The 13,319-nt window shown below is 43.9% G+C and overlaps 1 protein-coding gene across 1 annotated transcript in view; it reads left to right on the forward strand.

Annotated features, from left to right (window-relative positions):
* The first annotated feature begins 3,402 nt into the window (after positions 1-3,402).
* ENPP3 (ectonucleotide pyrophosphatase/phosphodiesterase 3) overlaps positions 3,403-13,319 on the forward strand; it is a 64,571-nt gene continuing 54,654 nt past the window's right edge. The window contains exons 1-4 of the mRNA XM_080929520.1: positions 3,403-3,503; positions 6,557-6,632; positions 11,507-11,629; positions 12,526-12,651. Coding sequence (XP_080785646.1) covers positions 3,426-3,503; positions 6,557-6,632; positions 11,507-11,629; positions 12,526-12,651 — 403 coding nt within the window. The 5' untranslated portion in view covers positions 3,403-3,425. The remainder of the gene's footprint in view (positions 3,504-6,556; positions 6,633-11,506; positions 11,630-12,525; positions 12,652-13,319) is intronic.

Here is a 13,319-nt window from a genome sequence, read left to right on the forward strand (position 1 = left end):
TTTTTTTGATTAATGATTGATGGGGGGGGGAAGCACCCAACCCACTGTGGGTGGTGCCATATCTAGGCAAATGGTTTTAGGTATACAAGAACAAAAGATAAAGAGGCAGGCCAGTAAGCAGTACTCCTCCAGGACCCCTGCTTCAGTTCCTGTCCTGATTTCCCCTATGGACTGACAGCAATTTATAAGATGAAATTAACCCTTTTCTCTCCAGGTCGATTTTGATTGTGGTGATTATCACAACAATAGAAAGCAAAATAGGGCACCTGTATTCTAGTTAACCAGTTAAAAGACACAATGGAGTGTTTGATGGGCAGGTGGCCATCATTTTGATCCTATAACTAACGGGTCACTAAAAGAAAACTTCAGTGCCAGGTATGGCATACCTCCCTGGAAGTTATTGATCAGGGAAGCTCCAAAGGCCCCTCCCCCAAATGCAGGCTTTTGTAATTTCACTTGATTGTCCACTGGAGTTAGATTAGAAGATCCAGTTGTCAGAAATACCAGAGAAAGGCAGAGAGAAAGAGAGGGGTGGGGGGAGGGAGGGAGAGAGAGAGAGGAGAGAGAGAGAGAGAGAGGGAGGGAAGGAGGGAGGGAGGGAGGGAGGGAGAAAGAGAGAGAGAGAGAGAGAGAGAGAGAGAGAGAGAGAGAGAGAGAGAGAGAGAGAGAAGAGGCGGGCCATGAGCACAAGGAGAGAGAGGGGGAAGGAAGGGGCAAGAGGACAGAGCAGGGTCAAGGAAGGCAAGATCAAGAGTGGAGGGGCAGGCAGCTCCTTTTATAGTGAGTCAGGCACGCCTGGCTGTTGCTGGGTAACTGTGGGGTGGAGCTTAGACAGAATGCTAACAGAGGGTATCAGGAGGCAGAAACTATTATACCCAGCTCTCAATACTGCAGACCACCTGCCAGGCAAAGGGTGCATGCAGTAGTGGCACAATTATTATGGTGATACTTAACTACTCCCTGATCTGACTTATAACCCTCACAAGACGGAACCCTTGCTTCTAGACTGTAAACCCAGTCAAGAACTCATGACTAAAGAGATTGTAGGCTCTAGGAGAAAAATCAAACAACGTTCCTTAGATGAGGTGGCGTAGCATCCAAGTTCCTTACAAATATATGCCTGCAATTTACACCTGCAAGCAATCACTAAGCAATCACTTCCCAATTGAGCAAACATCCCTAAAGATGTCCTTAGTCTGACATCAGGTAACATGCATGAAAATATTTCTTAAGGCATGAGAAAACAGCCATCGTAAGAGTCATCAAATCCTTCCTGCCAGGATGAACTATAAGTCCCTTCAGACTGAGCGGAGCAACCTCTGGCTGTCAGTTGCTGGGTCCAGCCTTAGCATCAGGAAGCAAGTCTGTGGCATGTTCTCATCTGCATCCCTAGCAGCCCTGTGAGTAAGATAGAGGACCTAATGAAACCCTTGGTCCAGTCTAACTTCTTCCTACTTGAAAAGCTCCTTAATACCACATAATGCAAAAAGCATCGAGAACACAGTATCTTAGCCACTAGTCTAAGTATGTGGAAGAGACGTTATGAATAAGGCAACTCTTATCAAAGAAGACATTTTAAATGTGGGCTTAATTTTGGGGGGTTTGTCCATTATCATGTTGGCGAGCACAGTAGCATGCAGGCAGACATAGTACTGGAGAAGTAGCTTTGGAGAGTTTTACATACCAAACCATAGGTAGAAATATATGTATGTATGTATGTATGTATGTATTGTGAGAGAGACAGAGAGAGACAGAGAGACAGAGAGAAGATATTAGCTGTTGAAACTTCAGATCCCATCTTCAATGAACACTTTCTCCAACAAGACTTCAAGTCTTAATTCTTCTGATTCCTTAAAATAGCACCACTCTCTGGTGACTAAGCATTCACAACTATGAGTCTATGGGGGAGGGGCTTCCCCATCAAACTCAGGACACTATAAAATGTAAGACACACTCCTGTTATAATTAAAAATCTTTATAGCAGCTTCAGAATTTCTATTATCATCAAATGCATGTTATTTTATTTTAATTATGTTAATAACTATAACTATATATACATATATATATATAGTGTGTGTGTGTGGTATGTCTGTGTTATGTGTGATATGTGTATGTATGTGTGGTCTATGTGGTGTGTGTGTATGTATGTGTGGTGTGTGTGGTATGTGTGTGTGTGTGGTGTATATGTGTGGTGTGTGTGTGATGTATGTGTGGTGTGTGATGTATGTGTGGTGTGTGTGTATGTGTGGTGTGTGTGTATGTGTGGTGTGTGTGTATGTGTGGTGTGTGTGTATGTGTGGTGTGTGTGTGTGTGGTGTGGATGTGTGGTGTGTGTGTGTGATATATGTGTGGTGTATGTGTATGTGTGGTGTGTGTGTATGTGTGGTGTGTATGTGTGGTGTGTGTGTATGTGTGTGGTGTGTGTGTGGTATGTGCGATGTATGTGTGGTGTGTGTGATGTATGTGTGGTGTGTGTGTATGTGTGGTGTGTGAATGGTGTGTGGTGTGTGAATGGTGTGTGTGGTGTGTGTGGTGTGTGTGGTGTGTGTGTGTGGTGTGTGTGGTGTGTGTATGTCTGTGTGTGTTTGTGAGTTGGGGGTGAGGGGTATGATGTGTGCCTGAGCACAGGGGCCTTTTAAGGCAGAGGAAGGAGGGAATCAGGTCTCTGGAGCTGGAACAGCTGGCCGCCCAGCAGCCTGAGATGGTGCTGAGATCTGAACCTTCTCTGCAGAGCAGCATGTATACACATACACAACTGCTGAGCTGTCTCTCCAGCCTGCAAGTACTTTGGCAAATGTACCAGTTTTCAACTGCACCATGAAATCTAAATGGATTATGAACTCCCTGTACAGGGCTTCTTGTCGGCCTTTGCAAGATTGAGAAAGGAGGGCTTCGAAAACCTGAGTCCACTCTCTCAGGCTTCCATGGAGTAAGGTCCTGTCCCCAAAACACAAACAGAAACAAAACCCAGAAAGCAATCGAGCTGGGGTGGAGCTCAGCTGGCACGAAGCCCTGGGTTCAATTCCCTGCAATTTGGAACAAATGCTGTATAATCCTGCTGCTCAGGATGATAAAATGTGACAGCAGTTCCTGCCACGAGCTAAAACAAAACAAAGGATTAGCTCCTTATAAGTTTGATTAATATACTATTCCTGCTATCTGCATATCTTGATTACTATACATTATTTCTTCTAAGGCTGTTAAAGTGCAGCTGTCCACATTGTCCGAGGAATGGACTTTATTCCGTGGGCAATGCCGGTAGACCAAGGCTTTCCCTCTTCAATGGACCAATCACTACAGGGCTTTGCTTTTCTCCCGGATTTAAAAGTCAGCCACAGCTGGGGCCCTCAGGACAGTTCCTTTTTCCCTCCCTAGAGGAAAGAACCTTGTTTTCTGGCTAAACAGGTTTACACAGCTACGGAACAATGGACTCCAGGCTAGCCTTAGCCACGGAGGAGCCCGTTAAGAAAGACAGTCTCAAGAAATACAAGATCCTCTGTGTGGTAAGTACAGCGGTTAACTTCAGTCTTCACAAGCTCCGTGGCAGAAGTGGACGGGATGCCTTGGGCTCCTTTGTGTTGCTATTTACGTTAGAATGCTAAGTAAATTGTGTCCAGCATTATTTCTGACAGAATCTGAGACCGCGTTGGACTGATTTTGTTTCCACATGTTTATAATTAGAGACCAAGCCATTTTTGAATGGTGCTCTTGTCCGAGCAAGAATTCAGCAGCTGGAGTCATTTAAACACATCTCTCTTAAGGAACTGTTGATTTTCATCACCATTTCATTCTATTTATTTTCTGTGTGGACGTTGTTTCTTTTGCTTCCTTCTGAACTTTCATCTTTTTATGTGATTTAATATTCCCTGACCCAAAATATAATGCTCCTTGCTCTTATTAATTTGTATTTATCCTTCATCAAACTTTGGAGAAGTGGGGAACTCTGTCCAGCACCCCAGTTTCTTGTGGCCCATCTAAATGTGTGCTCCCCCCATAATGAAGTGTACCTTTATCGACTGATCCACCTCCTCCCTCCGTGTTTCCAATTTGAATGTCCAATAATATGGGGATGTTGTTGAGGGTCTTATTTAAATTATGCCTTCCCCCAACCCAAGCCACCATCTCTGACTTCTCACCAGGTCTTCCTTAACTTCGAATGACTCGTGCCTGCTGACTCACCCAGCATCTCAAAACAAATGCAGTTGTTTTTTTTTTTTTTCTTCACATCTGTCTTCCTGCAGCTTTCCCTGGGCTCCTCCGGGCCAACATATGTTAGCTCTTCTTTCTGTTTCCCTAGCAAAGATCAAGCAAAGCATGGGCTATGGCCTGTGAGTACAATAAGCTCTCAGTAGGTCCTCAGAAGTTGTCCTTCCAGGACTTACAGGACCCTCCTCACAGCTTTCCCACCATTGGCTTTATCTTAGTTTGTCACTCAGGAACCAATCCCCTGGGAGCTAAATCTAGGTCCTTAACGTATTGTTATATTTTTCATTTCTTTTCCTTGCTGAAGCACCTGTGGGCAGGCACACAACTTAGGTTTCTTTCCACAGGACACGTCCTGCTCTTCCTGGGGCCTGGGACTTGCTGGTTAGCATAATCATACAGGCCCTGGAGCCATGGAATGTGCCTCCGGCCGTGCACATCTCTAGGCACGTGGTGGGGGTTGAACTCGGGTCCTCCGTTTCTAATGCAAACACTGAACCGAAGGAGCTATCTCTCTGGCCTGAGGATATACATTTTTCTAGGCCATGCTTTTTTCTTATATATATATATTAGGAAGTTCGCTAATTTAAAATCATATCTCAAAAAAGACTCTAATGGTTCCATTTCTTATTTTTTTTAAATAAGTTTCTGTTAAAACTTTAAAGGTCTCAGTGGGTATCATGGTACATGCCCATAATTATAATACTTAGGAGGTAGAGGCACTAGGGTCAGTGGTTCAAGGTCACCCTCAGCTACCTACTCAGTTTAAGGCTGGTTAGACTGATCTCAAAAACTAAACAACAAAACAAAACTGAAAAATAACACACCAAAAGGTTTCTACCCAACCCTCCGACACCTTTCATCAAGCTGAGGCCAAGTGTTGGACTCTCAGTATGCTTCAGAATCTAGAACATTCTTTCCTACTTTGTATTCAGCATTAGGTAAGAAGCTTTTAATAAAGTACACATTGAAAGAAAGAAGGAAAGAAAAGTGCAGGCAAGCAGGAACACAAGGGAGAAATATGAAACCATGAAAAGTATAAACTTTAACATTACAAAATTTTAAAGCACAGTAAAAACAGACAGGCACTGTCCTATGGGACATTTAAATGGAATTAACAAAAAAAAAAAAAAAAAAAAAAACACAAAAGAAGAGGTCAGAATGTATTAATCTGTAAATGTATAACAAACACACCAAGTTCTCTTGAAAGGTTTGTTCTTCGCTTTTAAATTATAACCACATTTATTTTTATTTTCAAAAGTAATTTGAACTCATGTCTGTTAGCATGATCTTAAATTTTTAAAATTACAGTTATGGGAAGGGGTGCACGTGTGCTGTAGCACACATATACAGAAGTCTGAAAACAGAACACATTGCGGGGGGGAGGGGTATTGCTTTCTATTTCCACTCTGTGGGACCCAGGGATCAAACTCAGGTTACTGGGCTTGGCAGCAAGCACCTTTATGCGCTGAACCATCTCAGTGAACCCTGTAGGGCTTGTGCAGTCCCGGTAGCCCATTCTTATCACTTGAACACGGTGGTAGTTTAGATTACAGGGAGAGTCTAATCTGATTGAAACTGGGAGTCTCCTGCACTGGGAGGCTTTGCCAGCAGGATTGAGCTAAGCGAACTCACTCCACACTCACTGGCCAGGAAGCTCCCAGACCATGTGAAGTCCCGTTCACAAGCCGAAGAGCAAAGGCGAGACTTCCAGTTAACTCTGTATGTTGACGTGTGTTAATTATTTGCGGTGTCCTCTGACTAATTAGCAATGAGGCACTTAAAGGTTTCACAGTTCTACTAGACGCCAGAGCAAATTCTTATGAATATTCTCCGAGGGAAAGTCTAGTAAGAAAAATAAAAAGGGCAAAGGTGAGGGTATATAGCCCCGGTGGATTCAATGCCTGCTTTCACTCAATCTGGAGTTAACTTAATATATTTGAAATATGAAAGTGTTCGAATCTGGGCATCTGCAATAAACAGTGTACAGAATATTTTCTCATGGGATTGGATGTGTCTCAGGTATTAGAATACTTGTCTAGCATGAAGTCTTGGGTTTGATCTCCAGTCATGGAGGAAGGAGGGATGAGAGTTAAAGAGCATCCTTGGAGAGACGGTAAGTTTGAGGCTAGCCTAGGCTCCATGGGGACTTGTTTCAGAAGCAGGAATAAAAACAAATCTCTTTTCTTGGACATTAAATGAAATGACATGCTTTTGTTTTGCGTCTGAAACCTTTAATAATTAGCAGGATGCCTACACTGTGAATTGATTGCTGTCTAGAGGAAAGGTACATGTTTGTCATTTTGTTTGTGTATTTAAAAGCCACAGAGATGACTTCTCCTTTCTGTAATAGGTTCTTCTTGCTTTGTTGGTGATTGTATCACTTGGATTAGGCCTGGGACTGGGACTCAGGAAACGTGAAGAGCAAGGTACAGACCGAGGCATTTTTACAAAATATGCCCCCCTCCCCTCAACCAAACCAGCCTCTTCTGGCTTTAACTCCTTGGAACCTGTCTGTTCTCTGGCCCCCAAGCCCTCCCCTAGCTCCCTGGCCATCAGTGTTACTGATTGTTGTTCATGGACTTTCCTCTTTTACCCTGTGCACAGAGAGGAAACGGAGTCCAGAGGAGCTAGTCACCTTCTGTCCCAGGTCCTGCAGTTACTAGACATGTCTGATGACTCTGTCTAGCCTCTTAACTCCCATTGTGTCCAGGCCCTTGACCTCCACTTCTTCAGCCTCTTGATTCCTCAAGTTCTTTGTTGCTATGGCTACCTCCTCTGTGCTTCAATAGCATGTTGATATTGTCACAATTTTCACATCCCATTACACGGTTAATCAATGACAAATTTTTAAAAAGTAGGCCATAATAAAAGCATCATTTTTCTCTTATAATGAAACAAAGACAATGTGGGGCTGGAGAGATGGCTCAGTGGTTAAGAACACTAACTGCTCTTCCAGAGGTCCTGAGTTCAAATCCCAGCAACCACATGATGGTTCACAACCATCTGTAATGGAATCTGATGCTCTCTTCTGGTGTGTCTGAAGAAAGCAACAGTGTACTTACATATAATAAATAAATCTTTAAAAAAAAGAAGCAAAGACAAATAGGAGATATATACTCTTTTAAAAGAAGATTTATTATATATATTTATATATAACTATATATATTTATTATATGTATTTATATATTATTATTATATATATATATATTATATGTAAGTACACTGTAGCTGTCTTCAGACACACCAGAAGAGGGCATCAGATCTCATTCCAGATGGTTGTGAGCCACCATGTGGTTGCTGGGATTTGAACTTGGGACCTCTGGGAGAGCAGTCAGTGCTTTTAATCACTGAGCCCTCTCTCCAGCTGGAGATATATACTCTTAATTATGAGATCATAGTCCCTTTGTTTTATCCTACTGGTATGAATAGCAATATACCACTTATAAGTAACAATATAAGCATTTTGTATAATTTTTAAAATTTTATTTTATTGAGTATCATGCATATGTGTGTGTGTGTGTGTGTGTGTGTGTGTGTGCTCGAGTGTGCACGTGCAAATGCATGTGGAAATCAGAAGACAAGAATCTGAGGAGCTGGTTTTTCTCACTTAGTTCTTGGGTTCTTGGGACTCAACTCAGGACACCTGGCTCACATGAGAAACACCTTAACTTTCTGAGCCAACTTAATTCTATATTTCTTAGTGGATTGTGTTTGTGTTTTAAGTCGGGTGAAATATGAAGCCTGTTTTTAACTCACTTGATGTCCCTTTCAGTGTGATTAATACATTTCACTGAGAAAGGACTCAGCATCTCTGTACCAGGGAGACACTTGGGGAGGTGAGCTGACAAATTTCCAGTCATGTTTCCATTTGAGAACTGACACACAATTCTTCTAGCAACACAGGAACACAGAGATTAAAAACACAAAGTTGGCATTAAATGGAAAATTCCTGTCATCTTGTGGTCACCAGACTGCTGTTTCTGAGGGGTGTGGCTATTCCCAGCTAGAGTAAAAGCTGCCAAGTTCTTTTAGCGGTATCACATGGTGTGACATGCACTAATGGACATTAGTTCTTGGCTATTTTATCTTTCACGTTGACTTCAAAAAGCATAGACTAACCTCTAGACAAGATCCCCTATTGTCTCAGCATTTTGGTTCATTTACTTCCTCATACCTACTGCCTGGGTTCCCAGAGTCTCCCCTAGAGCGTTTCACGCCCCCTCTCTTCAATCAGGGCCCCTTTTCAATATTCTGTGGCATTTAGCACAGTCAGCCCATTTAGTAATTCTTGTGCCCTCTTCTCTTAGGCCCAAATCCTGAGCAACTTTAACCGTTCTCTGTTTTATGTAATCCTTACTCATTTTCAGTGTAAACTGGCAATGCATAGGTTTTAAAAATGTTTATGTATTTTTAAAACTTAGTCATGTGTGCATTTTTCTTTCTTTCTTTTTTTAATGTACTCACTGAAAACTGAACACCAACCTGTGTTCAGTGTTTTCTAACTGGGGTGTAGTGGTGAAGAAGACAGGCAAAGGCCCTTTTAACAGTGTCCATTTCTAGGTTGAGGATGTAGTCCCATTGGTACAGTTGGGCTAGTACTTGCCTAGCATGAACTGGATGTGGTGGTGCAAACCTATAGTCCCAGCACTGAGAAGGCAGCAGAAGTTGAAGGCTGTTTCCAGCTATATAGTATTGGGGAGGGGCAATGGGGGTCCTAGGGAAAAGATAAAGGAAACCAAAAAGAATAAACTTTTATGTCAGACAGATTTATGAGAATGGTGGGGGTGCAAAGTGACTGACATTTGAGTTATGAGCTCGTAGGAGTGGGGATTCTCTCTGAGGAAGACTGTCGCTTCCTCAGAGAAACAGCAAATGCAAAGGCCTAAACCAGGAAGAGTAAATGTCTGCTGTGTCCCACTGAGGAGACAGCAGGAAGGCCATGATCTACACTTAACAGGGCCAGAGCAAGGCCGGCACAGGATGGGGTCGGCCAGGGAGCGCTGAATCCCTAAGGGCTGGTATATCAGAGCTTAGTCGTGGGTTTGGACTGGAGAGTTTGAGCTGAGGAATAGAAGAGTCTGGTTTGTTTCCAAGTGGAGCATGAGCTAAGGCTGCCATGGTCCAGACATGGAAGCATGGGGACAGAAGCAGAGAGTGTATACAGGTGGGCCCGGGACAGTCGAGCTCACTTGTCTTGAAGCAGGTGGCAGTAAGTATTTGGATCCTGAAACCATTTGTCTGGGTAGAGCTCATGTTTAAAATGAAAAGGAGATGCCCCCAGGAGAGCCCCATGGTCTTTCTTTGTTTATTTGTTTGTTTATAAATTTGGAAAGACAGTTTTCCTACTTGAGCTGGGTTTGAGGTAGAGGCAGGGTTGAGGGCAGTACTAGTTAGGATATAAGATCCAGCTGTTCAGTTTTAATCTATTGTAATACCACCTTAAAGATAATCTGAATGTCCTGTTTCATATATTTTGGGGTCAAATAGAGTAGGCCAGATTTGTGAGGTTTAAAACCTTCCTACGAGTTTTACCACTGTCTTCATCTGGCCTTCCTGCTCTACTTCCTTTTACTTTTTAAAAGAGATTTATTTACTTCATGTATGTGGGCACACTGTCGCTGTCTTCAGACACACCAGAAGAGGGCATCAGATCCCATGACAGATGGTTGTGAGCCACCATGTGGTTGCTAGGAACTGAACTCAGTCCCTCTGGAAGAACAGCCAGTGCCCCTAACCACTGAGCCATCTTCAGTCCCCTCTACTTCCTTTTTGAAAGGTTTTTTTTTTGTTTGTTTGTTGGCACATTTTGAAGTGAGTAGTCTCAAATACCATCCTTGACTCCCAAGCTGTTTATATATTGTTTGGCCTCTGTGTTCATTGGCTTCTGTAAAAGGCAGCAAAAGCCACATATTCAGTTTCTCCCCTTGCAACTGACTGGTTGTCCTAATAAGTGAAACTCGATGTCATTTTGTTACATTATTTAAGGAGTCTTTTATTAATGTTCAGTTTCTATGGCCACCTTTTTGTTTTTCCCGCCACTTTACTCTGATACCCACCACAATGTTTGAAATATAACAAAGCTAAAATGACACTTATGTGTACTTGGGCTAGTGGATTGCTTGTCTAGCATGTGTAAGGCCATGGGGTTTAATCACCAGCACCCATCACCTGGGTGCGGTGGCACATTCGTCTTATACCAATAATCTTCTGACACTTATTTTCTGGAGTGAGTTTCTAAAATTGACGTTGCTAGTGTGTGTGTGTGTGTGTATGTGTATGTGTGTGTATGTGTGTGGTGTTGTGTGTGTGTGTGGTGTATGTGGTGTGTGTGTATGTATGTGTGTGTGTGGTATATGTATGTGTGTGGTGTATGTAGTGTGTGTGGTGTACATGTGTGGTGTGTGTGTGGTGTGTGTGTGTGGTGTGTGTGTGTGGTATATATGTGTGTGGTGTATGTGGTATGTGATGTGTGTGTGGTGTGTGTGGTGTATGTGGTGTGTGTGGTGTGTGTGTGTGGTGTATATGTGTGTGGTATATGTGGTATGTGGTATATGTGGTGTGTGTGTGTGTGTGTGTGTGGTGTGGTGTGGTGTATGTGTGTGTGTGTGTGTGGTGTGGTGTGTGTGTGTGTGTGTGTGTGGTGTGTGTGTATGTATGTGTGTGTGTGGTGTATGTGTGTGGTGTGTGTGTGGTGTATGTGGTGTGTGTGGTGTATGTGGTGTGTGTGGTGTATGTGTGTGGTGTGTGTGTGGTATGTGATGTGTGTGTGTGGTGTATATGTGTGTGGTGTATGTGGTATGTGGTGTGTGTGTATGTATGTGTGTGTGTGGTGTATGTGTGTGGTGTGTGTGTGTGTGGTGTATGTGGTGTGTGCTGTGTGTGTTGTGTGTGTATGTATGTGTGTGTATGGTGTGTGTGTATGTGTGTGTATGTGTGTGTACGTGTGTATGTATGTGTGTGTGTGTGTGTGTTTTCAAGAGCTCTAATGACTTGCCCTTAGCACAGTTGGACCTCCATCTTCTCAGCAGGGTAGACGAGCGCCTGTCCTCACATCTTTTGAAAGCCACCTTCCCAAACTACACATTGCTAATTTACGAAGAGCCCAGCCCCTTTCCTGAGGCAGTGCAGTCACCCTGCTCCCTGCTTGCTTTGGTTCTACCCCTCGTGCTCCCAGATATGCAGATAGATGGTTTGTATACATCCATTCCTCTTACTGGGCCCAACATCCTCATATTGGACCATAAACATGCGCAATAACGCTGGCCAACTTGTAAGAGGCTGTCCTGTGTCTTTCCTGCAGGCAGCTGCAGGAAAAAATGCTTTGACTCGGCACCCAGAGGACTGGAGGGCTGCCGCTGTGACTCGGGGTGCAAAGGCCGAGGAGACTGCTGCTGGGACTTCGAGGACACCTGTGTAAAATCCAGTAAGGGCTCTGACAGTCTGTGCGTCTGTTCACTAGCATGTGAATTATGCTGACGGCATTCTGATAGCACAGCTTTCTGCTCTGTGTTAGTTTCCAGGGCTACCATAACAAAGTACCATAGTCTAGGCAGCTTTAAAAACAAAACAACAAACATCAAAGCGAAGTCCTTTCTTCCAACCCTGGAGGCTAGAAATCTAACAGCTAGATGTTGGCAGCATTGGCTGAGGGAGAAGAGTTTCAGCCTCTTTTCTAGGGTCTGGCTTGTCACTGGCAAAATCGCAACTTTGCCTACACTGTGACACGATCTACATTTCTGACAGCCTCCCTCTGCCTTTACTGTCACATGATCCATGTCTCTTCGAATAGCCTTCCTCGACGTCCCTTGTCACATGATTATTCTCCGTCTCATTGCGCAGTTCTGCACGTAGCATCTGTCTGGATACCTACACAAGGTGCACACAGGGGCCTCACTGACCGCAGTGGAGTGATAATCGTACAGGAAGTGAAATGGGAGCTAATAACCTGGTTTCCATGGCATTCCCAGATTCTGTGACCTCTGTTCCCCTTGACTGGCTGTCCTTAGACGAGGCTGGGCAAAGCTGCTCCTGACGCTTTGCCGCGTGGACTTCCCACACCTGAGACGGAATAGGGCCGGGATCCGGAACATCTGCAAACACAGAGTCTAAGTTCAACTTAAGAAGCCCCATCACTCTCCGCTGCCCATGCAAGGAGAGTGGAGTCACAGCTTTTCTGTTTTGTTTCTTTCTGATGTATTTCCATTCATTGAGTCTGATAAACCAAGAGTCTGACTGTAATAATGCAGGGGAGCATGTGGCATTGGTGGTCTCTGTATCCTGCAACCTAAGGGTTCAGAACCGCGTTGAATACCTTTTCAGCTCAAATATGGAGGTGCAACCCATTCCGTTGTGGGGAGAGCAGACTGCAGGCAGCCCTCTGTTCCTGTGCGGATGACTGTCTTCAGAGGAAGGACTGCTGCACTGACTACAAGACCGTCTGCCAAGGTAAGCAGTGGGTAAGCAGTGGCCACCTGTGCATCTGCCTCCCGGCCTTCACTGGAACTTGACGTCTTGTAGAGCTATTCCAAGCTACCAAGATTTTGAAAGAACATTTTAGCTGTTACTCATGTGGAAGAAGAGATGGAATGTTTCTAGAGTGAGGTGAAGTGGGGTTTAGAAGGGAAGTCTGTTTCATAAAGAGATAAAGAGCTTTGTTCTCCTGCCACCATGTAGACAGCAAAGGGTTTCCAGTCCGGGGACAATGCCATGTAGACATGTGGCTTGAGACGGTAGCTGGAAGTGCTCAAAGTTAAAGCATGCTGAGAAGGTTTTATACCAGCAATATTAAGTGATCTGTGTCCGGAATATTCTCCAGACTGAGAACCCTCAGGGACTTACCACAGATGCAGGGTCCCAGTGCAAGCCTGTGACTCAGGCTGTGTCAGGTGCTTCCTAAATATCTCACATCGCTGGAAGTTTGCTAATGCTTCAGCATACATGACAGCTTATGAAAAATGCACATTGTGTGAGCATTGATCTGCTTTGCACCCCAGTTCCTGTCCCTGTAGCTCTGTGCTGAACCAAATTGATGTTTTAAATATGCTAGAGAAATTAAATTGGAGTCTAAGTTTTGAAATAAGAGACAGAAGTTAGCCTATCGATGTTGCTAGATC

This window comes from Micromys minutus (assembly GCF_963924665.1).
Source record: "Micromys minutus genome assembly, chromosome: 15".
NCBI classification, from domain to species: domain Eukaryota; kingdom Metazoa; phylum Chordata; class Mammalia; order Rodentia; family Muridae; genus Micromys; species Micromys minutus.